Consider the following 27,400-nt stretch of genomic DNA (forward strand, 5'->3'; position numbering starts at 1 on the left):
ATACCCTGACTGACATCTTGCATGGGGCGCAGCACCCCTGGGATAAGACCCTGTGCATGGGTGATTCATAACAACCCAAGGGTGGAAAAGCAGCAGGTGCCAGGAGTCTCACAGCTGGATGCATGGGGAAGGCATCCTAGTGGTTGTGTGACATGAGCTGGAGAAAGGGGTCGGGAGCGCAGAGCCCACCCAAGGCAGAGAGAACCCTAAGGGGACATATCCAGGCATGTGCTATTGGTGTTCGAGGAGGAGGAAGCCTATCTGGTTAAAGATAAAGGAGAAGAGGCCAAAGATGACAGTAAATACAAGCAAATACCTCCATAGGGCTTGTAACACCAGATGTGGGTCTCAGCACTTTCCATACATTAACTAAATTTAACCATCTTTAAAATCAGAAAGCAGGTATTTTTATTATCCCTATTTTACTGATGAGGCACAGAGAAGCTAGGTGACTCCATCTAAGGTCACACAGCCAATGACTAACAGAGCTGGGAATCAAACACAGATAGCCTATAGGTGTTCTGGTTCCAGAGCCTGTACTCTAAACCTTTACACTATCATGGCAGCTTGAGAATTATGTTTTGAGGCTGAGCTGTAGAGCCAAGAGTCCGGGCCTTATCTTGTATATCTCACGTGCAAAGCTCATCATGCCCTCCATGCTCACGCCCAAGCTGCTGTGGTGGTATGGTGGTGTGCATGGCAAGTGCTCCTGGGAGACTGGGGGAGGAGAAGGGGCTGGAGGTGAAGCAGGGAAAGGAAAGAGCTTTAGGCTGACAGGTGGAGCTGGGACCATCTCCCAAAGCCATGAAGAGCCTGGCGTATGGGCATTTCACCATTGTCAAATTGGCATGAGATGCCCACCTCCTGGACCCCTGAGTCCCCAGCTCATGGCCTTTGGACCTCTCTATGCTCTGAAACACACTTCCATGCACAGAGCTTAGCAGGCCTGCCTTAGCAGATGGCAAACACAGGCCTGTGATGTCAGATGAGCTTATCCCACTTTTGCACCTGCCCAGATAGGCCCACTGAGTGGGCTGAGGTCAAGGATATACTCCTCTAGGGCAGGCCAAAGTCCTGGCAGCCCACAGCCAGCCTGCTCTTCTAGGGGCTAAAACTCTAACCTGGGGTGATAAACAAAAGGAGATTTCTACTAGTGAGGAGTCTTCACCCAGCCTCATAGCATCCCAAACCTACCAACTGATTATGTGTCAGACATCCACTATAGGCATTTCACTAAAAAAAATTTTTTTTCCCAGACTCTATGTTGATAGCACAGCAACCCGTATGATAAAGGAACTACCACTCCCCCATTTTACAGAAGAGAAAACTAAAGCAGAGTGAGGCTGTCACTCTGGCCAGGATCATCAGCAACAGGGAAGTGCTGAGGTGGGGTCTTGAGGCCTGAGCTCTGCCTGCCTTTGATGGGTGATATTTGCCACCCTGTGGCTCACCCTTGCCCATAACTAGAAATATCACTAGGGCCAGAAACACATTCAGGTGGTCTGGACAACCTCTCAGAGTCTCCAGGTACCGCTGCTGCCTTTCTGATGTAAACAAAAGGCCCAGGTAACCCCAGAGTCAGGGGACAAATAAGAGTGGGTGCCATCCACAGAACACTTCAAAGATGCCAGATGCATTTGGATATGTTAGTAAATTCCCTTGACAATTCTATAAGGTAGTGACGGAATCCCCATCTTACAGATGAGAATACTGAGGCTTGTCTGGTTAAATCACTTGCTTGTGGCAGCATGGCTATTAAGCGGCAAAGCTGAGATTCAGATCCAGACTTACCTAACTATAAGACATCAATAGTTTCATGATTCCTCCTTCACACACACCACTGCCTAGTCCAGGGTCTCTGGACTAGGCTCTGACCTTGACTCAAGAACCCCAAAAACAGAAAGAAATGTGGGATGAATGGTTCCCCAAGGGTGTGTCTGAGGTCCCCCTGCAGTACCCCCTGCAGTACCTCTTGATTCCCTTGAGAGGCTACCCCCACCCTCTCTGGGTGCACATATGAGTGGACATGTTAGGTATTAGTCAGGGGCTGAGGCTCCAGGCGGGAAAGGCAGCGTAGACTACTGGCTAGAAGCAGCAATGTGCTAGTTCCAGGGGTTTTGATTTGCAATCTTCATTTTGCAAGGAACGGGGATTTTTCTTTTCAAAAAGCACTGGACTTCCTTGAATTTTAGACCTTTCACAAATATTTTTTTAGGAGAAAAAAGAACAAAAAAACCCCACAAAATGCCTGTCGCAGCTACTCACTTCCACAATGAATCACGGACACAAAACCACAACTATGTGGCTAACAAAGGAACTATGTGTTTTCACATTTTGTTATTGGAAATCATTTAGCGATCTTCACGATGTCATCTGCAGACAGACACAGACGTACATACACAAGCCTCTTGGTCCTGGGCAGCCAATCTTACAACTATGGTTATCAGATGACTTTGCATCTAATTCATTTTTCCTTTCTGATCTTTTTCTGGCAAATTACCCTGCAAGCCTTAAATCTTCTTCCTTAGACGTCTCCAGATGTGGTGGTGGGGTGTGTGTATGTGTGTGTGGTGTGCATGCGTGCGCACACACACACACACACACACACACACACACACACACGGCAGTGATCAGGAGAGGAAGGCTGAGACACTAAATCAGTTTTCCACGAATGGAAACAAGTATGTATTTGAGCCCCTTTTTTACTACTGTTATCATAGTACCAGTTTACTTTGGTAAAGCGATTTTCACCCGGGAAGCAAATTAACTTCACTATCCAGTGGCAAATTAATTAACCGGTGGCAGATTTAAAGGTCGTGTAACCAGAGAAACTACCAGACCTATAAATCAGAAACTTCCTCTGCGTTCCGGACAAGGGGTGAAACCTGATATACGGATGTTGGAAAACCTTGAGCTCAAAAGGAGAACTCACAAGGCCCCCCAAAAATCTCCTTGATAATTTCTTAGGCATGTTCTTTCCTCCAGCATTCCCACCCATGCTGCAACCACACGCGTGCGCGCATGCACACACACACACACACACACACACACACACCCTACCCGGAGCGTGACATTCACTGAGTAGCCACAGTTCTGTACAAAGCAACCGGATGGGACAAACCATCCCTTGGGGCATCTGAAAAAAAAGCACTGACTGTCTTTCTAGTCCCTGCTTGCTTCATCACTCCCTAACCTTTTCCTTTCAAACAAAAATCCTAGAGGACTTCGGTCAGTTAAATGCTATGTATGAGTACAGCCACAAGCTTGAAATGTTTGTTGTTACTATTTTTTAAGCTGGATGCTGGGAACTGCATACATTATGTTTTAATGATCCCAACAAGCCGCCTTTGTTCCCCACACACGGCTGCTGAGGAGAATCTGCTCCAGGCTCTCACGGGGTTTCTGTAGTTTGCTGCAAAGACACTGGATGCCTGGCCTGACCCCGTCCCTGCGGCTCCCTCATCAGGCCTGCTGCTCTGCACTGGCCTGAGCTCACCTGCTCTACAGGCTGTTTAGCAAAATGCTTGCTGGCAAGGGTTCTGGAGTCTTGAGTAGAGCGGGGCTGGAAGGGCCCTTTCCCTCGGTATCTTCATCGCACAGTTGGGTTAACAGGAATGTCCTCCTCATAGTGTCACTGTGAGAACTTGTTAATGTGCTGAAGATCTTCCACTTGCTCCGCTAGAGCTTTCTCCACCCCACTCGGGGCCCTGGGAGGCTCCTTCGTCCCCTGCCTTCCAGTCCTATTCAGCCCAAGTGGGAGTCCAACAAGAAGGCAGGAGAGGGAGTGGAGGTATTGATCCTGCCAATGCCCTCCTGACAAGTGCAGTGCAGGGGTGGGAGGTGGGGAGAACACTAGCAGGTCTTTTAACAGAGGCCACAGTTCTGTCCTGGCCTGTGGCTATAGCTGCTCTGGTTCTAGTAACCACTGGCCCCCAGCCCCTCAGACTTCCCTACACAGCCACATCCGGGATATTCCACCCCTTTTTCTGTTCCCTCCAGCTCTGTCCATGCCTCCTCAAATAGACCCTTTATCAAACTGTTCTCTCTGAGTGTGCCGTCTGTTTCCTCCTGGAACTCTAACTGATACCGATAAGAAAGAGTAGAAGCTCTCGAATATTGAGCACTTAGCCATGTGACTCAGCACTTCTTTTACGTTATTCTCACCACAACCCTGTGGGGCCAGTATTCTCGTCTTCCTTTTACATTGAACTCAGGGAGGTGAAGAGACACCCAGCATCAAACGGCCGTGAACAACAGAATTGGATGAAACAGAGGTCTGACTCATGAGCCGTGCTCATAACCACTACGTCACATGGTCCCCATTTTTAGGTGGTGCCTGTTGAGTGCTCTGCACAGGAGGGCCAGCTGACTCAATAAGGTTCCATAAATGGTGGGTTAAAATAACAACGATACCACCCACAAAAAAACCTCAGTCCTAAATTCTACTCTAGCATAACCCTAGCCCAACCCTAGCCACAACCCTAAGGTTACAGTCGCATCATAATACCACACTAAAGTTATCCTCTCATCTTTCCCTCACCACCACCCTCTTGTGAAATAGTGTTACCCCAACCACAACCTCAGTCCCACCCAATCCTAACCCGACATTCACCACTGTGACCACAATTCTAGACACCCCGTTAGGGTCAGATTAGGGTTAGGGCAGTGGTGAGCCCTGGGAGGTCTCCCATACCCCTCTGCTCCTGGGTGATTGTTCTCATCCCATTGGCAGGTGTAGCCCTGCCACCTCTCTCCATTTAGACTCCAGGTGATGGGCCAGAAGACATTTGTGTAACATCTACTTCCTGCGTGTCACTGAGCTGCTGACTTTGGGGTGGGGAACACAAGGGGAGGAAAGACGAGGGTAGGGAATCTAGTACAGTGCCTGAATCATGGCAGGGTGCAATCGACGCTATTGATGGTGGTGATGAAGAGGGAGGATTGGAAGAGGGAGAAGTTCTGTAGCTTTCTCTATCATTTTGCTGCAGGCTGTTGGCAGACAGGAGGGAAACAGCTCCTGTCTCAGAGATGCGTGAGGGCCAGGGCTGGGCTGGGAGGGGTTCCCCCTCTGCAATATCACCCAAGGAGGTTCTGAAAATCCTCAGCTCTGGGAGAATCCTGGCAAAGGGAGTCATGTAGTCTTCATCAGAGATTTTGTGGCTGCCTCAGGCCAGATGCTCACCTTCAGCTTAATTAGGAGAGAAAGGAAGGCAAAAGGAAGTGTGCAGGAAGTGGACACCATTTCCCTGGAACCCGCCTACTTGTCCTATGTGGGGAGCAGGAGACGTGTTAGAAGGTGCTGGGCTCCCTTTATCCCTGAGGACTCAGAAGCCTGAACTTGGCACCTCCACCAACCTGGTGGTATCTGCCCTGGGCTGAGTGCTCCTTCTTCATGATCTCTGTCAGGACCACTAGGCCTAGAAGCAAAGCATAGCCAGGACGCATGCCTCAGGCCACATCTGCCCAGAGCCTGTGTTTTTCTGTTATTCATACATGGCTAGCCAAGACCTTGCTCAGGCCCTGAGCTCTGTGGATTCCAGGTACATGTGCGGGTTGAGAGGTGCATATTAACACTCTAAAAAGCCCCAGAGGTCCACTCAAGCCTCCCCCAACCTCATCATTTCAGATAAATCTAGAAGGGACCTCAGCAGCCATATGCAGCTACAGAGGACTGCTTTGAAGCAATATGCTTTGTGGAGGAAACGGGAAACTTCTTCCTGAGAAGAAGCCAGGTCCAGGGTCATGACATACAGCTGCACAAGCTATACACTGCACAATTCTTGGAGTACCTATCATAGAGACTGTGATGTGATGGGTATCTCCTGTTGGATCCAATGACTGAGAAGTCCAGCATAGAATAACCTGTCTCCTTCCTCTCCCTGGTGGGAATGGAATGCTTCAGACCTAGCCACTTCCTCCAGGCAGTCCTCTGGGCTGTGCCAAGGGACCCTCCACAAACCTTAATGTGGCCCATCTACACTTGCAGAACCCCACTGTGAGCAGCAGGGAAATGGGTGTGGGCAGTAAAGGAAGTACTTGGCTGAGATGCAGATTTTTTCTACTCTCCTCAAAAAGCGGCAGCAGAGCTTCTGGGACTTCAGACTTGGGAAAATAAAACCCTCTCCATTTGTTCTGGCTGGAGGCCCGCAAGTGAGCATCTCCCTCTAACTACTCCCCTTCTGAGCCCTCCCTCTTCCAAACCCACAAGCCCAGGGAGGGGCATTCATGGGGCTCCTTTAAGGCCCAAGAGACAGAAGAAATTGGAAGGGGACTCCGTCACAGCTGCCACAGTCCTGTACCAGACTCCTGGCACTCCTCGGGGTCTGCTAAGTCTGGCTCTGCCCCATTCTACTCACCCCTAGGGGAGCTCCAAAGCACCCAGGCCAAGGGGCAGATACCTACCTGCTGGGAGGATCGCAAGATGCCCTTCCTGATTGATGTCATGCTAGGGGATGGGCTGAATGTCAGCGCAGAAGGGAATGGACCCAAGACCAACTTTCTTTGCTCCAAGCAGCAATAGGGGATGCACTACGATAGGGATGTCCATTCGGTAGATATTTATTTATTGAGTGCTTATTATATACCGGGCGCTGTTCTAGGAGATAGGGCCAGGTCAGCGAATAAAGCAAGATCCCTGCCCTCAAGAAGCTCATGTTGTAGCGGGGGGAAAACAGATGATAAACACTAAATGTAACAAATAACTCAATCATATGCCATGTTAGAAAACAGAAAGTAAAAAGCACTGTTAGAATAAAAAGTGAACAAGATGAGGGGTCTCTCAAGTTGGAGTGGGTTATGTATTAAATAATAGGGAAATAGGAGACATCTCCCTCCTGGAAAGGAACCGAGTCCAGGATCACCACATACAGCCACACAGACTGTGTACCACACAACTGTCAGGATACCCACTGTAGACGCTGTGATCTGTGCTGTGAGGTACATCTTCTGGTTTGTGTCCAGTGGCTGAGGATAACCCTAATGCTAAAATCTTTAAAAGGTGGTCAGAGAGGGCTTCAATGAGGACCTTCTTCTGAAAGTAATCCATGCCCCAATAGGACACATAAACAAACACCCCAGCCCACTGTCAAGGCTGCTAAAGAACAACATTAGCCAGTACTTGCGATAAACATTACGGTTCACAAAGCAATCTTTTGCCCACAATGTTTTTGTTATCCTCACAACATCCCAGGGCGGAAAGAATTCTCTTTCCCATTTTATAGATAGAGACATGAAGTCTTAGAGAAGCGAAGTGGCTAACCCAAAGCCACAAAACTACTTAGTGTCCCAGCTTGGAAACAAAATTGGGTCTCTTGACTCCAAGTCCTTTCAAAATAGTATATTCAAGGTACTAAGGGTTGGGGAACTCCAGAAAAACCCCAGGGAGGCAAGCTGGGAGCTCAGAGTTACAAAAACAAATCAGAAAAAAATAAGACCAAAAAAAAAAAAAAAAAAAGGAAAGGAAAGGAAAGAAGGCACTCCATCCCCAGACATCTCTTACTGTTTGACTCAGTCTGGATTTAGGGTAGGGTTGACCTAGCAGGGAGGAGCCAGAGCACAGCCACGAGGAAGGGGTGACACAGTGTGAAAGAAGCAGGCGGCTAACCCCACCACGACCTTGCCAAGGAGGACTTGAGGCCCAATCACCAGGGATGGCTAAGATCTGCCAGTTGTGTTCAGGTGTTGGAGATGTAGCAGCAAGAAAGCAGACAAAAAAAAAAAAAAATAAAATAAAAAACCCTGTCCTCCTGGATCTGACCTTTTCCTGGGGCAAGAAAAACAATAAAACAAGTAAGTAAAACACAGAAGACACTAGTGCAATGGAGAAAAATTGCCAGGGCTGGAGTAAGGCATGTTTGGGAGTGTGCAGTTTTAAATCAGGTGAATAGAGGGCCCCTTCCCCCTCCTGCTGAGGAGAAAAGACTTGAAAGGGGAGGAAGAGAGCCATCTGAGTATCCAGAAAAAGTGTTTGTGGGGTGCCTGGGTGGCACAGTGGTTGAGCGTCTGCCTTCGGCTAAGGTCCTGGGATCAAGCCCCACACTGGGCTCCCTGGGGGGAGCCTGCTTCTCCCTCTGCTTATGTCTCTGCCTCTCTCTCTGTCTCTCATGAATAAATAAATAAAATTTAAAACAATACAGTGTTTGATGTGGGTTGTATTGTGTTTCCTCCAAAAATGTGAAGTCCTAACCCTCGACCTGTAATTCGTGGCCTTATTTGGATATAGGGTCTGTGCGGGATGTAATCAGTTAGGTTTAGATGAGATTATCCTGGATTAGGGTGGACCCTAAATCCACACACACAGAGCAGGCCATGTGACAATGGAGGCAGAGATCAGTGTGATGCAGCTACAAGCCCAAGGATGTCAAGGATGGATGAGAGCCATCAGACGCTAGGAGGGAGGCATGAAATAGATTCTCTCACAGAAGGAACAACCCAATCGACACCTTGATTTTGGACTTCTGCCATCCTGAACTGTGAGAGAATAAACTTCTGTTGTTTTAAGACATTTAGTCTGTGGTAATTTGTTATGGCCACCCTAGGAAATACTAACACAGTATTCCAAGGAGGGGGAAAAGCAAGTACAAAGGCCCTGAAGTAGAGGCATCTCTGCCATATTTGAGGAAAAACCAGTTGGCCAGTGTGGCAGAAACAGAATGAATGGGGAGAACGAATGATGAAAGCCAATATCAGAGATGTCCGAAAGGTTTTGGGGGCCAGATCATGGAGGGCCGCCGTGTGGCAAGCCCCTGACAAGGGAGCTGTTACACTTCAGATGGGGGCGAAGTTCTAACTGGAATGGGCTACAGTGGGTGGATTTGGTTGGCCCCTATGACCTTTGTCCCCTGCTGTTACATCATTGAATATGTTACATTAAACAGCAAAAGGAATGACGCTCATAGGACACTGTATGTTAACTACACTGGAATTACAAAAATAAATGGCAAAGGGCAATTAAGGAAGCAGGTGTAATAAAGGTTGCTAATCAGCTGACAAAAGAGGGAGCGTGCCCTGATTTGATTACCCAGATGGGCCCAGCGTCATCACACAGGCCCTTGAAAGTGGAAGCAGAGGCCGAAGAGTCACTGAGAGATTCAGCCGAAGAAGGAAGCAGAGGCGGAGATTCAAAACATGAAGAATTCACATGCCATTGCTGGCTTGAAAGGTAGGAAGGCGGCCACAAGCCAAAGAGTATAGGTGGCTTCTAGACGCTAAGAACAGCCCTCAAGTGACAGATAGTAGGAAACAGAGACTCGGTCCTACAATAGCAAGGAACTGACTTCTGCCACCAACCTGAGTGAGCAAAAAACCCGATTCTTCCCTTAGATGCTCCAGGAACAGAGCCCCATTGACACCTTGACTTTCACCTGCGGAGACCCGCCTCAGATGTTCGACCTATAGAGCTGTAGGATCACATACTTGCATTGTGTTAAGTGGCTCGTTTGTGGCAATTTGTTATGGCAGCCACAGGAAATGAACATAGTGGATAAAGACATGGGGTGTGTGGAGAGGAGATCCAGGAGACAGACAGAGAGAGAGAGAGACTGGGTGGGTAGAAAGAAGGTGGACTCCCTAGCTGCCTTCTGGGGGAGCAGCCCACTGGGAGCCATCACCATAGGGCCCGCAGCTGCCCAGACATCTCCCCCTACCAACCCCACTTAGCCTATTGTTGCCCAGGTAGTGAGCAAGCCTGCTAAGAAGGTGCTCAGGGCCCAGCCTCTAGGTCTTCAGGTCAGGCTAAGGAGCAAACTCATGTGCCTCCTATTCTGAGAAATGTTGCAACACTTCCCCTTGGCCCCCTGTCCCATAGAGCTGGTAAGAACGGTCCTGGTGAAACAAGTAAGCCAGCCAAACCCACTACTGGTCTACTGCGGGATCAGCTAGTCATGGCTCCCATGAGGCTTTTCTGGGCTCTGACAGCTCCCCACAGCAAGTCCATACACATATGCAGGCACCCCAGGCTTTTTGTCTGCTCTTTGCCACCCAAGATCCCCTAGCAAGAAGAAGCAGCTTGCTGATGGCTAAGACATTGAGGACTAACTCCTATCAGACACTGTTCTAGGTGCTCTATTCACATGGTCTCGGTTCATCCTTTCTGCAATCCTATGGCGGGGGTGGGGTGGGCGGTGGGGGGATGGGGGTTGGCGGGGGACGATTGACTCCAAAAACTTGCCTAATGTCACACAGCTGGTGACTAGTAAATCCAGAATTGGGCCCCCAGGAATATCTGAATCCAAAGCCCAGGCTGGACCCTCACTATTCAAGATGTGGTCCATGAACCAGCTGCATCAGTACCACCTGAGAGATGCTCTCCCCAGCCCTGCAGAATCAGCAGCTGCATGTCAGCAAGTTCCGGGGTGATGCCCATGCTGATTGCAGTTTGAGAAGCACTGGTATAAAGCAGGTTTTCAGGGCTGGCCAGTCCCAGGTTGTTGTAACCACCCTGCTCTCAACCTCTTAAGGCTTGTCCCCGGACGCCTGGCTCTTGCTCCTCAGGTGGGGCAGATCCTCTGCCCAGCCTTGGGGAAGAAGCCTGGACCTGGGTCTCAGAGGGAGTCTCCAGGCCCCTGGAGCCAGCCCAGGCCACAGCTGGACAACATCAATCCTTGTCTGGCTCTCCTTAGGGCGTGCTGCTGCGGCTGCCCGAGACTCTCCTGGCCCCTCCCTCTCGACTTCCTTCTGGAATACAAGTCTCTTGGCCTCTGTCTAGTGCTTTCTTGAAGGGAGTCTCTGGTCATCACCAATCCTTGCAGTGTCTCCCCTCCTTAAGTATGTTGGGGGCCCCCCTCTGGCTTCTAAAATGCCCCCTGCTTCATGTCACTCCCTCTATCTAGACACCAAGGGCCTGTGCGAGTTGCCATCGGGAAAGAGGCCAACGGCTGTTTGGGGAACCTAGCCAAGCTCACAGGAAATGTCTGACACCACCAGGCAAGCAGGATTTGGCCTCTCAAAGCAAAACACAGCTGGGCCGACAGCGGGCCACTCGGACTTTCCCAGATTTCATGGCACTGAGGTCCCAGGGCAAAGACAGACGGGGTGGCTCGGAGGCGGCAGCACGTTCACAACATCACAGTAGCCCCTGGCCAGGGAGCCTGTGAAGCTGGAAGAGGATGTCTCTGCTGTGGGCCACTGACCTCACTGTGGGCCCTCACCCTCCGCTGCCTCTTGCACACACAAATCCTTTGCCAGGGGATGGAAGGCTCACGGCTCAAACAGCTCCACCTCCGTTCCTCTCGGCCTCCTCTCTCCCCAGCATCAGGTCTCGTCCATTCATTCATTTAGCTTTCATAAGCTGAGCACCTCATGAGCCAAGCACGGTGTTAGTTAAGTACCAAGGATGTCTTCACGAAAGAGCAGGACACAGTCCCTACTCTCCAGGACGAACAGACCACCCCAAGGCAGAGTAGGATGTACTCCCCCAGGGAAGCGCAGAGCCTCCCCTCTTCCTGTACTCAGGGCAACACAGGGGCTGGTGCTCTTGGCTCTGGGCACAGGGTGAGGGTTCGGTGGTGGGGGTCCCCTTTCTTAGGTAACCATTCAGTTTGGGCCCAGTGAAGCAAATGCTTATTAAGCCCCTTCTATAAGCTAAGACTGTGGGAGGAATTCTGGGGAGATCCAAAGGGTGCAAGACAGTATCTGTCTGCCAGGGCCCAGGCCACACAGTCTGATTGCAGACACAGGGCACAGATCCACAGGGTATGCACTGCAGGGGGTCAGAGAGCTAGGTGGAAGTGGCCAGGGGAGCTTTTTGGAGAAGGTGGTACTGGGCCTTAAAGAAGAAGAGGAGTGGGCTGAGCTGGGAAGATGGGGCAGGGGATGTTAAACAGCTTTGACTCAAGGGTGCAAGGGACAGAATGACCTGCCAAGCAACCATCCCCCATACTCACTTGTGTGCATACATGGGGGCTCCATGCATTCTAAAATGCATGAATCCTACAAGCCAAAGAGCGTTTGCAGAGGAATGTCAGGCTGGAAGCACTCTGCTCCCATTGTGCCCTGGCCTGACTCTGGAGCTGGTACCTCTGGTGTTCTTCCAGGGGCCTTCACATCAGGCCCAGCCACCTGGACCAACAGCTGGGACCAATCGTAACAAGGCTCAGGCCCTGCCCACCTGCTCACAGCCAATCCCAGGCCATCCACCCTGCCCCCCGAGTTGTCTACCTAGCCTTGAGCTCTGCCCCTCTCTCTGCCTCAGCATTCCAAGGCCTTGGCCAAAGGGTTTGGTTCTTCTGGTTTTGATTTGGATCTCCCTAGACCTCAACCAGAGTCCATCCTTCTCCTCCTTGTGCTTCTGGCTACCCTTGCAAACTACCTGCTTGGGTGTTAGGTGCTCTGGGACCCCACCTTCCTCAGACCCTGGTGGCCCCCTGCTTCAGAGTTGTGGGATAATCTCAGGCTCCTTTCCCTTCTCTCCTGAGCTTTCTGGCTGGGGTCCTGATCTTGAGGCCAGCCTCCTCTCCCTGGTTCTCCTGGCCTCCCAGAGGACAAATCCTTTTTCCCCTTAGTTCAGCAAGACAAGGTTGCAACATTTCAGAAAGAACATCTTAAGTAGGAAGCGAATGGAAAAACTAGCCTGAAAAACCAAAAGGAAAACACAGCCCCCTAGAAATGGACCAGTTTACAAAGTTCAGATTTCCTGTCCAGAGCTAGAAAAAGTCTAGCCAGGTTGGCTGGCAAGCAGGCCAGGGAATCCTGCCCATGCACATTCCCCTCGCCCGCACTTTATTCTACACCCTCCCCCAACATGCTTCTTCTACTCTCTTCAAGGAGAGACATTAACTGCTGGGCAGTGAGCGAACCGAAGGGCTTCTTCGGACAGAGGGGTCCTTTCTGCATGGACCACAGGCAGAGGTGGGGGAGGAAAACGTTTATAAAGAGCTTACTATGTGCCAGCCACTGTTCTAAGCACTTTCTTTCTATTAACTAACTTAATCCTTACAATTCCAAGCTTGTGATTATCATCATTGTCCCCACCTCCCTGTGCGAAATCAGAGAGGTGAATAACTTGTCCGAGGCCACCCAGCCAAAAAGTGGCCTCGAGAGGATTCAAAACTAGAGGGGCCAGGTTTATGCCCTCCTCAGCTTTCTCCTAAGACCTGGAGAGTAGAGACTCCACCTCCCACCTTCCCTGGCTACCCCAGCCTGGCAAAGCCTGTGCCAACCCCAACACTCATTTCCTGCTCACGGCCCCTCTGTTCAGGGCAGAGAAAGGGGAGGAGAGCAGAGAGGAAGAAGGATAATTCTGGTCTTCTCCACCATGGTCTTCACCAAATGGTCCTAAAGAAGAAGTCCCTCTAGAGGCAGACTGTGCCCCTGAACCCAAGGTCCTATTAAGGAGGGGACTTACCTGACCAGTGGCAGCTGTGATGCCAGGGACCGTGTTCTGGGGGTCGTGGTGCTTTCTCTGGCTGCACTATTCCTTCGCAGGTTGGGTGATCCCTCAGCTGAGCGTCGGGGTGCTGGCCTTGAGTTCTGGGGGTCGAATTCCTCCTCAGGAATGACCTCCTCACAACGGGCTCCACGGAAGCCAGAGCGGCACACACAGAGCTGGGGCCGGCTGCAGGATCCCCTGTTCTGGCAGGGTGGCTGGCACACAGCTGGAGACACATGGAGAGGGATGAGAGGAGGACGGGCAGGGGTGGGGGGTGGCCCTGACACCTTCCTGCCAGGAGGGTCACTGCTTTGTGCTGCTTGGCCTCCCCCACTCAAGCAGGAAGCCTGACTCTGGCTTCAGAAAGCTCCCTGGGGGGGGGGCCCTGGGTGGCTCAGTGGTTGAGTGTCTGCCTTCAGCTCAGGTCGTTATCTTAGGGTCCTGGGATCAAGTTCCACATCAGGCTCACTGCAGGAAGCCTGCTTCTCCCTCTGCCTATGTCTCTGCCTCTCTCTCTGTGTCTCTCATGAATAAATAAAAATAAAAATCTTAAAAAAAGAAAGAAAGAAAGAAAGAAAGAAAGAAAGAAAGAAAGAAAGAAAGAAAGAAAGCTAGCTAGCTCCCTGGGCCCATGTACTGCCCGTCCCCTCAACCCTCAGGTCCCCAGGGTGAGGTTACCCTGTCATCTCCGAATAGCCAATCAGGGACTGAATGACCAAAGGTGTGCAGCACTCTCAGCAGGACACCTGATATTGTATTGCATGCCTGTGCTCACTTTTAGCTGTCTGCCTCTCCTCCGAGCCTGAAAGTCCCAGGGAGGGAGGCATTTTGTTTTCTTTTCTCCTGCCACCCTAGAACTTGGAATAGAGACTGTCACAGAGTAGATTCTCAGTAAAGAATGAAGGAAGGAAGGAAGGAAGGAAGGAAGGAAGGAAGGAAGGAAGGAAGGAAGGAAGGAGTTTCTCTCATGGGAGAGGTGCAAACCCAGCCTGAAAGTCAGGGGGTAGGGGCTGAGTTGTTGGGGGTTTTCTGTCTTCTGTGAGCTGCATGGTCTTGATCTCACTGAGCTCTGATTTCTTCATGAATCATGTGAGGGCAGGCTGAGGAGCTTGGGGACATTCTCGAGGTCTCTCAAAGTCATCTTCAGCCTTGACAGTCCCTCCTCTTCTTCCTCTTTGGAGAGCATCTGCTCTCAAGCTCCCACCTTCCTGAGCATGTGGTAGACTCTGGGATCAGCCTGGGGGCAAGATGCAGTTGGAACTGGGCACCTTCCTCCAAGCTGGTGCTATGCAGCAGCCACGGGCCACCAGAGCCGTGACTTTTCGCTGCCATTCCTCACCCTGCAAAATCTGGAGCCTCCTCCAGTGACGAGCAGCCATGGGAGAGAGAGTCACGTGCAGAGGCATACACTGGGTGCAGGTCCCTGGACCCCCAACCCAGGACCTCCTCTGGGGTATAAGGAGGAACCCAGGAAAGCATGGTCAGGGTCATCCTGGACCCTCTAAACCCAAAGTCCCCTCCAACTGTCACTCATTTGTTCAACAAACATTTGCCGAGCCCCTACTGTGTACTAGGCACTGGGGATGATGTCTTTGCCCCACATGGAGCTTGCAGTCCAGTGGGGGAGACCAAAAGAAAATAAGAAATAGCATCAAGTTGCTTCCAGGCAGTATCTCAGGCTGTGAAGACAATTAAACAAGGTGATGCAGTGGCTCACCCTTGACGTTAGATGGGGAGGACAGGCCTCTCTGAAAAGAAGGGTCCAACTGGTACAAAGGAGGTGGACAGGTGAAGGTCTGGGCAGAGCCTTCCAGGCAGAGGGATGGGCACGTGCAAATCTCTGGGAGCTGGAGGGAACATGGCATGTTCGAGGAGTTACCAGAGGCCCAGGGGGGCTGGGGTCTGATGACAGGGGGAAGCATGCAAGGCCAGGGAAACAGGCAGATCATCCAGACCCTCGTGGGCCTCAGTTATCCTAAGTGCATTTGTAAAATCCCAGGCACCGCTACACGGACCAGAGCCTGGGATTTCCTGAGCTGTACTTTCCCCTCTGAGAACAGGCCTGGAGTCCAAATCAGGGGCCAGTCTGAAGAAATCTCTCCAAAATTCCACTTGGCCCATGCCACCTCCTTCTTGGAGACACTCACTGGCTCCTGGGTGCCTCCAGGATTCAAGTGCATAGACTAGCACTGAACACCTCCCTTGTCTGATCCCCCTCTAACAATAAATCCCTCTAAGTCAACCTACTGCAGCCAGACTGGCCTGTGGGTGTGGCTCTCTTCTCTCTGCCTATGTGTGCACTGTGTCCCATCCCTGGCACTCTTTCTCATTCCTCTCCACTTACCTAAGTCGTCCTATCCCTTCAAGTCCTCCTGCCCATCCCTGATGACCTCCTCCAGCAGTGTGCCCTTCTCTGAGCAATGAGGACCTGCACTCACTGGTAAGCCCCAAGTGCTGCAGTCAGTGATGGGTTTTCCACTATGTGGCTAATTCCCCAGTTACTATGATCGGCCCCTGCAACTGCCCCTTGTACCTCTTTGCATCCTTAGCTCCCGGTATATGCCTAACAATGACACCAGCACTGCTATTTATTTTTTTTATGGCAGCTACTCTCTATGGAGTGCTTATACTATGCAGGCACTGTACTTCGCGTTACTACCTCATTTAACCCTCATGACAATCCTCTGTAGCAAGTGTGGTTACGATTCTCATTTTACAAACAATGCCTCAAGCTCAGAGAGGTTAGAAACTTGCCTGAGGTCACCCAGCCAGTCAGTGGTGGATCTAGGATTCGAATCCAGGTCTGTTTGACTGCAAAGCCCAGGGTCTTTGCTCCCCGCTGCCTCCCAGCAGGGCTGGTATGGCCCTTCCTCCCTACCATTTCTGAACCTTGACTTGGAGCTGATGATGAAACAAAGGGATCTGTTGGCTTCAAGTCAGCCACCCAATGTACCTTTGCAGGTGGTAGAGACTGTAGGATCCCATCCCTCTCCTAAGCCCACACAGGAAATCTTAGATGACGATGGCCCATGTTTACCAACTCATGCATTCATTCAGTGAGCATTCACAGAACATTCACTAGGTATGAGGCCTGTAGGAGAAGACCCCTCTTTTAAAAAGTATATTATCTCACAGGGAAGCCAGGACATACGTCATGTGATAAGTGTCAGCCAGTGCCTCTAACCCAGGCTGAGGCAAGGAGAAAGGAAAGTCAGGGTAGGCTTCCTGAAGGAGGTGATGCTGATCAAAGACACCAAGGATGAGTTGATTGGGCATCATGTCGATCATCTTCTGGGGAGAGTAGGGGAAATAACAGGTCTCACTTCAGGATTCTAAACATGATCTGGATCCTGATGCCAGAGCATTTTCCTCAGTGCCTTGGCATCACTTCCTGGCAGGGCCCAGTTCTCCAGATAAACAGGCCATGTCAGAGAATTGTCTCCTTGAGCGCTTCCCCAAACACAAAGTGCCACAATGGCAGGATTTGAGCCTTCTGCCTGGCTGCCACTCCATCTGCCCAAGCCAACTTGGCCCTCACCTGACCATCCACCGGGCCCCATCACCACCACCAGAGACTAGCCTGGTAGGCAAACCATTGGCCAATGAACACTGGGAAAGCAGGTTAGCCCAGGGCAGGTCTTGGCCCTCCTTTAGTCTTGGGAGGAAGTAAAAAGGGAAGGCCTGAATGGTTTCCCATGAACACTGCATGATTCCTAGTCTCTCAGACCAGGGTTGGCAAACTTTGGTTGGTACAATGAACAGCTGATGGAAAATGGGTATTTGGGGGAAATCATAAAAATAGTATTTACATATGTATGTAATACCATGGTAAATGAAAGTTCTTTTTTTTTTTTTTTTTTTTTTTTTTTTGGTAAATGAAAGTTCTAAAAGGCTTCTAAACCAGCCAGATCTGTTGATGGAAAAAAATCTGCTTGGGAAGATAACCTTTCTGGATCAACCATTTATGAAATTGCGCAGAGGCCAGATGTGCCAAGGAAGATCCTCCAACAAGCGTCAGGTTTTCAGAGGTTTTGAGCCAGCTCTCATTGACTCCATCTGCATCCTATCTTGAGTTGTTGTACAGGGAACCACTTGACATCCTCACTAAAGCGGTCATGCTTTTGTCCTGAGCCAAGTGTTTGCATCGTGGGATTGGAGCATAAACTCCTCTCTTCAGTCTGCGCTATCCCAAAAAGTCATCCCCAAATGGCTCAAAGTGGTGGTTCCTACTGTCTATCTGTCAAAGGGTACATTCTTATGACAGTTTTTACTGGTCTGCCATAAAATAAAGAAAATAGTTTCCTGGTTTTTTTTGTAATGCTATATTTCCCATTTAAAAAGTGTCTTTTCTACTTTTTTTTTATGTTTTTAAATTAGAAGTGCTGGAAAATGGTAGTTTGTATTTCTAAACATACTCACTTGGCAAAATGAAAAGCTGCCTACTGTACTTTGCCTACTGTACTGTGGTGTTTGGGGATATTTTACTGGTACATGAAATCCAAAAGTTTGGGACCCTTTGGCCATAGTGGTAGTGGTCATTTGTCCTCTGGTTGAAAGGAGACTGAAGCAAGACATTCCTGTCAAACGGGCCCAGATTTCAGAATTGAAGTTTCAGAGAGGAAACCATCCGAGTCAAAATGGCCAATGGCAGGGGCTGTTGCATAAAGCAAAAGAGGAAATGCTGGGGGCCCCTGGGAGAGGCAGTTCCTTGCAGCACTGTGAGAATTTTAAGAGAGAAAACTCTCAGCCCTGGTCGGCTGGGAGGTCTCCATGTTTTGTTCTTAGAGCCCCATCTCTCCCATTTTCTCTCGAGAACCGAGATCATGCCCTATACTTGAGAAATCAGCCCAGAATGGGGTATTATATGGCTTTATGAGGATTCATTGATTGATGATGGGTAAAGGGTTGTTGAGCAGGATGCCCCATGTCCATGCTGAGCCATGGAGGGCACACCTGCACACACCCCTCCCCCGGCCAGGGGCCATATCCTCAGACAACAGCAAACGAGGCCGTGTCAGCCTTCCTGTGCTCCCTCGCCAATGCCAGTCCTTAGCCATTCATAATTTAGGCTTCTCCTGAACCCTTGCTTTTCCACACTCTCCTGGCACTCTCTTCCTCACTGAGGATTGGACATATGGAAAGTTTCAGCCTTGGGAGTTCAGCTCTGTGCAGTTAGCAGGATGCCAAAAGAGAGGGGAATAAAAAGAAAATTTTCTAAGTTGCTTTGAAAGTAAGCAATAGAAGACATCGTTCCCTCCAACCCCCCACCTTCTGGCTATGCCCCTTCTACCTTCCCTCGGCTCCAAACAGCCAAACAGAGATTTGCTCAGATTTTCCACACAAACCCCTGCCTCTGGGAGGAGACCAAACTCAGAACAGGCAGGCCCAGAGGGATTCTGGAAATACCTCTCACCGTGTGGCCTGCTCCTACCACCCGCTCAGAGCCTCTGTGATCAGCTACTTGGTAGCAGAAAGAACATGAGGCTGGTTTGACCCGAGCTCAGGCACATCCCTGCCGTGTGACATTGGGCTGGTGCCTCAGTTATCTCATCGCACTCTCTAAGGCTGTGCTGTGCACAATAGTCTAATGCTGCAGCCACAAGCTATAGGCAGCTATTTAAAATGAAATTGAGGGGTGCCTGGTGGCTCAGTGGTTGAGCGTTTGCCTTTGGCTCAGGTTGTGACCCCGGGGTCCTGGGATTGAGTCCTGCATCAGGATTCCTCTGCTTATGTCTCTGCCTCTCTGTGTGTCTCCCATGAATAAATACATAAAATCTTTAAAAAAATAAATAAAATGAAATTAAAATCAAACAAAATGTAAAATTCAGTTTCTCACAGTAGGCACATTTCCAGTGCTTGTAGCCACATGTGGCTCATGGCTACCATGTTGAACAACAAGATATAGACCATTTCCAACATCACAGAAAATTCTATTGGATTGCACTGCAAAGCTTAAAGAAAAACCACCATATATCGCCTAGTGGCAGAGGCAAGATGGCTTCTGGACTTCTCTTCCACAACTCTTCTCCTAGGGAAAGGCAAAAGTCAGTACAGGCCCTGGTTAAAGGGAGGGACCAAGCCCTGCAGTGCAGAGGCAGGGCTCCTTTTCAGGTGTCACCAGCTCTTTCTCCAGGGGGGCACCCCGAGACACCTTCCCCCTCCATCTATGACCTATGAGATGAGCACTGACTTCATGATGGGTCCTGTAACCTTGTGCCTTGCTCTAAGGCCTCTAGTACCATCCCCTCTTGCCTGGAAGATGAACCTTAGCTCCAGATCAGACTCTCTGATCACCCCCACACCTGAAACTCAGCTCTTCCCTAGATTAAATCTCCATATTTCCTAAAATCTATGTCAGTGGAACACCAAGAATCTACCCACTGAGTCACCAATCCCTCCCTGAGGATGGGGCCCTATGCCTTTCCACACCCAGAGGCCTTGGTAGACAGGACAGTCTCCTACCCATCCTCAATATTTACCTCAGCCTTTGCCTTGTGCACCCTACCTTAGGCCTCTACCCAGCGGTTTTGGTTTGCCCTGAAATTCTCTTACAGGGGGTGAGGTGTCTACTTATGCCTTGAGCAGTTTCTCTACAGCCTTGACCTTTGGTTTCCACAGAAAGGAACCCCGATGTCAGAGATCCCTGAGGCCAAGGAAATCCCTGTCTGGTCTCCACACACGTGTCTTCAGAATCCACCCGGGGACCTGTCCCCTCCAGATGCGGGCTCTGCCCAGGGGCTGTGTCTCTGGGCCCCAACCTCCCAACCTCGTCTCTGAGCCCCCCGCTGGCTGTGGGAAAAGTCAGGTCCTCAAGGACTTGCCCTGCTCCTGCCACAGCTGTGCTGGGCCTGCAGCTCAGGACGGCTGGAAACGGCACCGGGGCTCAGGGGCCAGCCAAGCACCCAGCTCCAAAATAGCAGTTGTGTTCACATAAAAGCCTCTAATGAGAGAAAGATGCCGTTTCTTGGCCCCTCGTGCACTCTCTGCAGACGCCGTCTGGCAGGCCAAGTGGGCCTCTACCGTTTGGCGGCCAGAGGGGAGGAAGGGGGTGTGAGTCAGACCTTGGCCCCCAGCCCCTGAGCATGGACCGCCCTGCTAATTGCATTAACAAATGCCACAACACTGGGCCAGTCGGGGGGCCGGGGAGGCCGGAGGCCAAGGGCACAGAGCAGTCCCAATTCCCACCGGCTCCAGCAGGCATGAGGAGGGAGACCATGGGGCAGGGCTTGTGGCCCACGGCTGAGGCCTGGGTGTGTCTCCAACTCCTGCCCGAAAGCAGAAGAGTTCTCCAGCTATCCCCACAGCCCGGGGGGCCTTGTCTGGGAAGAGGCAGGGCTTAGGAGGCCTCAGTGCCAGAGGGGCCTCTAGAGATGCGAGAAGGATGGGATGGGGTCCCGGGACAGCCTCCATCAGGGATGAGCCCAGGCACCAGCCTTTTCTAGGGGAGCAGCTCTAGGGCATGGAAGACAGTTCTGTGGCAGACACAAAGCCACCAAGCCCCTTCTGCGGCAGCCCCAGGTCCCTGCGCAGGCCCTGGGAAGGTCAGGAGAGGGGGAATACACCACTCCCACTTCACAACTCAACCGAGGCCAGGACAGAGCATGGAAGAGAAAACAACCTTGCAGCCAGAGAGTCCTGTGTTTAAATTCTGTGTGATTTTGGGCAAGTCTCTTTACCTCTGTGAGCCTCAGTGTCATCTAGAAAACCAGCATGTGTCCAACATTTACTCTTTACCTAGGATAATAAGCAAGACAGACACTGTCCTTTTCTTCATGGAGCTTCCAACTTAGAAAGATGGTCACAGAGCAAGCAAACAAATAAGTAGAAGCACCGAAATTGAGATATGAGTTGTGGAGGGAGAAAAATCAAGGGGCTAGAATCCAGAATAACAAGGCTGGTGTGGGGAAGCCCTGAAGGAGTGGCTGGGGGTGCTCCTCTGAGGGGGGAGCTTGAAACAGAGATGGGAAAGATGACAAAGAGCCGGCCGCATAAAGAGAGGAGGGAAAGCAAACAGAGTAGCCTGTGCCAGAGCCTGGAGGCAGCGTATTCCAGAACCCCAGGCTGGATTGGGTGGGTAAGGGGGATCTGGGAGATGAGGCTGGGTGGGCAGGAGAGAGCAGAGATGTGTTATGATATGATGTATGGAGAAAGAACCAGAGAGTGGGGAGAGCAGGCAGCGGGCTATAGGTATCACCCAGGAGCTCATACTGGAGCCTTGGACTAGAGAGGCAGCCAGAGAAGCAGGGAGCAGACTCCTAGGAGATTTAGGAAGGTGAAACAAAGAGGAAGATCCTGGTGAGGAAGGTGTCGCGGATGGCCCCCAGATGTCTGACTCGAGCATTCAGGTAGATGGGGATGCCTTTTTTTTTTTTTTAAGATTTTATTTATTTATTCATGGAAGACACACACAGAGAGAGAGAGAGAGAGAGAAAGAGAGAGAGAGAGAGAGAGAGAGAGAGAGGCAGAGACACAGGCAGAAGAAGCAGGCTCCATGCAGGGAGCACGATGTGGGACTTGATCCCGGGTCTCCAGGATCACACCCTGGGCTGAAGGCGGCGCTAAACCACTGAGCCACCGGGCTGCTCAGGGTAACACCTGGGCAGGCGAGCTGGCATAGAGGGAGGGAAACTTTAGACAAGTTTTGGGTGGGGATGTCTGGGGAACATCAAGAGCAGACACTGAGTAGGAATCAGGATGAAGGAGTCTGGAGGTCAGAGGAGAAGTCTGGCTGAAGATATATATTAATCTGGGTGTCGTTAGCCCGGAGACAATGCTTCTATCCATGGAAATACTTTAGATCATTCCAGGTGTGGTATGGCAAGAAAGAAGAGGACCCAGGACTCAGTCCTGGGAAACCTATGTTTAGTCATTGGGTAGAGGACCATCAGCAGCTAGGGACACAGGAGGGGGCACACAGTAGAGAATCACACCATGACTCACCAAGGGCCAGGGGGGTGGGGGCTGACATGTTTAGTGTGGTCCCTGGCACAGAGTGTGGCTGTTATTAATATTGTTGTGTGTTAATTGACAGTTAACAGTGCCTACGAGTGCTCAGTGATAGGGGGCAACTAATGCTTGACTTGGCTCCCACTGTCCCCCTCTTTGTGTGGGAGATTTGGAAGATCTGCAGAAAGTCTTGGGGGAAGCCCAACATTAAGATGTTGGGTAGAAGAGGAGATGCCAGCCAAGGAGGTGAGGAGGGGATGGAGGAAGGAAATTGTTAGGCCACCCATGTGATCCTGCACCTACTCAGCCATTCACCAAACCTGTGCTAAGTAGGCACTCTCCTGGTATCAACAGGACACAGCACCTGGCTTCAGGATCCCCTGGGTAAGAACATCTCCTAAATACTTATTTGAATAAAGAGCCTTGGGGACATAGCCTGTTCACCAGGAGAATCTCAGGTACCCATACGTGGTGGGGAGAGAGATGATGGTCTCTTACTAGGACTTTACCCTTCATGTTAGTTGGGTCTCCACTGAGGTCATGTGATTATTCCCCTTAACTACCTCTCACCTTGCTCTTCTCCACTCCCTGCCAACTACTCATAAGATGAGTCTCATAAGACTCTCATAAGATGGTTCTTCCAGGGACAAACCACACAGAGCCTCCAGACCCTGGCTCCTGGAAGTTCCTAACCAGTCAGTGAAAATCCCACCCCTGCCGTGATACTTCTCTCTAACGTTTGCTCAGCATTTACCATTATGAGTCCCTGGGCTAACTTCTTTACATGTAATCATTTCTCTTTATTCTTATAACCACAAGGGGTGCTATTCTTATCTCCATTTGGCATATGGAGAAACTGAGGCTAAGAGCAGTTGAGCAGCTTGCCTGAGATCACCATGCTACTAAGTGATGGAGGAAGGGTTTGTACCCAAGGAGTCTGGCTCCAGATTGGGGCTCTTACCCACCTGGCCATAGTTTTGCCCTGTGGGATGAAGTCATTACAGAGATGGGATGAGTAAGGCCACATTAAGGGTGTGTTAGGGGAAATAGGGTCCTCATTGCACTATGTGGACCAGAATAAAAGCCACCATACACACAGAGGCTCTGGACCAAGAAGGGAGGAACAGATGCCAAGTCACACACCAGGATCTCCGGAGTTTTCTGGAAGAGCTGAGAGAAGTGAGGCAGCAGACGGGGACTTCTCAGCACAGTCCTGGGATAGGCCCTGTACTATTCAGTACATGCTTACTGAGCTTTTCCTTGTGTCCAATGAGCACTTGCCACGACTGTCCCTTCCCTCAGCATCAAGGCCAAACATGTATGGAGCACAGAGAACAGGCCAGCTCTTGAACTAAACATTTAACCGGAGTTATCTCAGTTGTCTCTTACAACTCTGTGATGTAGAGACTAACATTAGACACATTTCACAGGGGAGGAAATTGAGGCACAGAGAGCATAGTAAGCACCCTGCCCACGGCCATATGGCTAAGTGGTGGAGCTTGCCTTTAAACCCAGGTAAGTCAGCACAATCTCCAGGGTGTGGATTAAAATGATGGCTAAATTTACCATGTGCCAGGTTCTCTATTCAGACTTGCCCATTTATCTGGAGCACGAGCCCTGTACTCCAGAGCCAGGCTACCTGGATTCTTATCCAGGCTCTGCTGATTCCTGGATGCATGACTTGGATAAAGAGTTAACCTCATTTGTAAAGGGGGAGAAAGATCAAATCTAGCTTATGGAATCATGAGGATGAAAAATTAACAATATAAAGTCTTGAATAGTACCAGACCATGGTAATAGCTAAAGTGTTATTATTATTAATCCTCAAAAACAACACTATAGAGATAGTTATACCCATTTTATGGATGAGGCTCTATGGTAGAAGGGGACCAGTCTCTTGCCTGAAAACACAGAGCTGGGATTCAGATCCACAACTCCTTGGATTTACCAGAATCCCAAACATATGCTCTTTTTTTTTTTTTTTTTAAGATGTTATCCATTTACTCATGAGAGACACAGAGAGAGAGAGGCAGAGACACAGGCAGAGGGAGAAGCAGGCTCCATGCCAGGAGCCCGACGTGGGACTCGATCTCGGGACTCTAGGATCACACCCTGGGCCAAAGGCAGGCACTAAACTGCTGAGCCACCCAGGGATCCCCCCCAAACACATGCTATTAACCTCAAGCATGTGTTTGGTGGTGGTTACGGTGGGGGAACCCACCTACCCCCTCCTCTACAGCCACGGGACACCCTCTGCCCTGCCCAGAATAATCTCAGCCTCTAGGCCTCTGTGCTAAAATAAAAGGAGAATTCAAAGAATTCTTCAAACCTTCTTCCCCAGTGTGAGCCTTCAGAAGTCCCCAAAGCTTGTGTGTGTGTGTGTTGGGGTGACAATGGGGGCGAGCCAGTCTGGGAAAGCTGGACAGTCTTCCAAAAGCCCTAACTATAAACAGGATCCAGTCAGCCCACACTCTCCAGCGCTCTCCCTCAGGAAGGACCTCAGGCAGGCCCCCAGCAGCTGCCTCCACAAATATATAAACACATAAATCCTGTGGCAGAGCTGGCAAGGCCACAGAAGGGAGGGCAGATACTAAGACCAGAGGAAGCGAAGAGAGTCCAACGTCTGACCTTGCCAGGGTGGAGTGAGGAGTTGGGGTTCCACCAATGACCACTGGGGTGGCTCCCAGAGGTCCAAGGACTGGACAAGGACGAAGGGGCCCGCCAGGCAGACAGACTAGTAGGTCCCAGCAACCCAGGGTTCTGTGAGAGGTGGCTAGAGGGGGCTGAGGGGTGGCCTGAAGGGCAGGGGGGCAAGGGCTATCCCTCCATGCCCATGAGCAGTGGGTCGGACCCACAGATTTCTGGAAGATACTACGAGGCCAACTGAGTCTCCCCATGGTTCTAGGGCTGGACTTCATTCTTGGCTGTGGGGGTAGGTCACACACCCCTCCTTGTCAACCCCCCCTCTCCTCCTGGCCAAGGAGACACCCCACATGTGTGAAAGTGCTAGGAAAGAGTCCTGAGCATTCTCCGAGTGTTGGCACTCTTGGCTCCGGCCAGGAGGGCAGCTGTGGGGAGGGGGAAGGAAGATACTAACCACGGGGCGGGGAGGGGGGGAGGCAGGAGAGCCAGCTGACAGGGTGTGGAGCCAAGAGCCCCACATTCTCCACAGCCAACACCCCACCGCCCACGTGGTTCTCGTTAGGCTCTTTAGCAGCAAAATAGCAACAAGCAAACAGCATCAGGCCCAGCTAATTAGCACACAGCTCTTCAGTGGCCAAGCCAACTTCAAGTGGGGAAGGCTAATGCCCACTGGCAATTCCTCCGGGAGAGCTGCCAGCCTGCGTGCCAGGGTCGGGGGGGATGACCCGGGGAACAGCAGGGCGAGAGGACAGGGAGAGAAATACGGGGGCTGAGGACTCCCAGGCTGGAGTGGGATTTGGCAGCACACTGGAGCATTCCCAGGCTGGGGCACGGGGGTACACACACACATGTTGGTTCTGACAGTATGCAGATTCACCCAACTTTGAGTTTCCAGTGTCAAAACCCCAGTTTGGCAGAGACTAACATGGGGAGAACCATGAATGATGAGTTAGGAAATCAAGAACCTCCAGGGCCCCAGGGCCCGAGGGCCGGGAGCCAGGTCCTTGCCCAGAGCCCTGCAGCTGGTGAGGAGCCCACCCCCTCTGAAGGCCACCGTGGTCCAGCTTCAATTCAAATCTCAGCCACCCTCTCTGCCAAGTTCACTGAAACATACCAACCCTCCTCCCCATCTCCAACCCCCAATCCGTCCCCAGGCCTCCAGAGTGCCCCAAGGCTACTCAAAGTGTGGTCCCTGAACCAGCAGCAGCAGCCGCCTCTGAGGGCTTGTTAGAAACTCGGACTCTCCTGTCCCACCCCAGACCTGCTAAATCCAAATCTGTGCTTTAAATTAGATCCCAGAGGAGTCGTGGGAACACCCAGATTTGAGATAGGGCCCCCAAGGCAGATCTTCCTATGACCGACCAAACTCTGCTCAGTAGCTCTGCTCTTTAGTGCTGGCTAGAATTGCCTGCTGGGCTTTAAAAATATACCAGCGCCCAGGCTCCAGCTCCCAACTTCAGGGCTTCTCTGAGCACGAAACCACCTGGCTACCCACAAGCCTGGCTTCTCTGCCCAGGGGAACTGTTGATTTTGAGTCTTTGATCCCCCTCCAGTGAGTTTGTGACCATAAGCAAGCCACTCGAGGCACACTGTCTTCATCTTTATCATTTTGAAGGATAAGTGTCTTTCCCTCATCTCTGCCACCAGCCACAGAGGGCCTGTCCTCTGAGAGCTCAACTAATCCAGGCTCCCTGAAAAGGAAAGACTTTTCAGGGGGAAAGATCTGCTTTGCTGTATGTTTCTGGGTTTAGGGTTTTGGTTTCTCTACCTTGGAGACCCTTAGAGAGACCCAAGATTCTGCTTTAGTTTCACCGTCAGGCTGGGAGAGGGTCAGGGCCATGGGGTTTGAAGCAGAACCAAGAGCTTGGTGAGTCAGCATCTCCATCTCCACAGAAAAAGAAGCATCCCCATCTTGTCCCCATCTCATCCCCATTGCAGGAGGCGTCAGAATCAGAGCTGAGGGCGTCCATCAGGGCTGGGAGCACCACAGGTTTCGTCATATATCCAGACCATTAGCTGTGAAACCCTCACACTGGCTAGGGCCTGGGGCTTGTCGTTGGGCAATAAGGGGTTCTGGTGAGACCAGTCTTCACAGCCAGGCAGGAGTCTTCATAGCCCGGCAGAAGGTAGCAGCAGGGACGGTCAGGCGGGGCTCCTGGGCCAGCCATAAAGGTCTAGGGAGCTGACGAGGGCTCAGGAGGGGAGCCCTGGAGTGAGAAGGAGAAAGAGCCAGTATCTCTTTTCACCTGTGAGGATTCCAAATTCTAGAAGGCCCCGGCTCACCCAGGGTTGGGAGCGAACAAACCCTCACAGGGAAGAGTATGGGATTCAGAAATCAAAATGCCTGATCCAGCACCAGCTCTAGGGCTTAGAGTACTGTTAACTTGGCCATGTTTCCTAATCAACCCAAGACGCAGCTTCCTTTTCTGTAAGTGGGAATGATTA

The 27,400-nt window shown here is 51.0% G+C and overlaps 1 protein-coding gene across 1 annotated transcript in view; it reads right to left on the bottom strand.

Moving 5' to 3' along the window:
• LTBP2 (latent transforming growth factor beta binding protein 2) overlaps positions 1-27,400 on the bottom strand; it is a 102,038-nt gene that overhangs the window by 65,400 nt on the left and 9,238 nt on the right. The window contains exon 3 of the mRNA XM_077909993.1: positions 13,343-13,592. Coding sequence (XP_077766119.1) covers positions 13,343-13,592 — 250 coding nt within the window. The remainder of the gene's footprint in view (positions 1-13,342; positions 13,593-27,400) is intronic.

Source organism: Canis aureus, chromosome 9, assembly GCF_053574225.1.
Source record: "Canis aureus isolate CA01 chromosome 9, VMU_Caureus_v.1.0, whole genome shotgun sequence".
Lineage (NCBI taxonomy): Eukaryota > Metazoa > Chordata > Mammalia > Carnivora > Canidae > Canis > Canis aureus.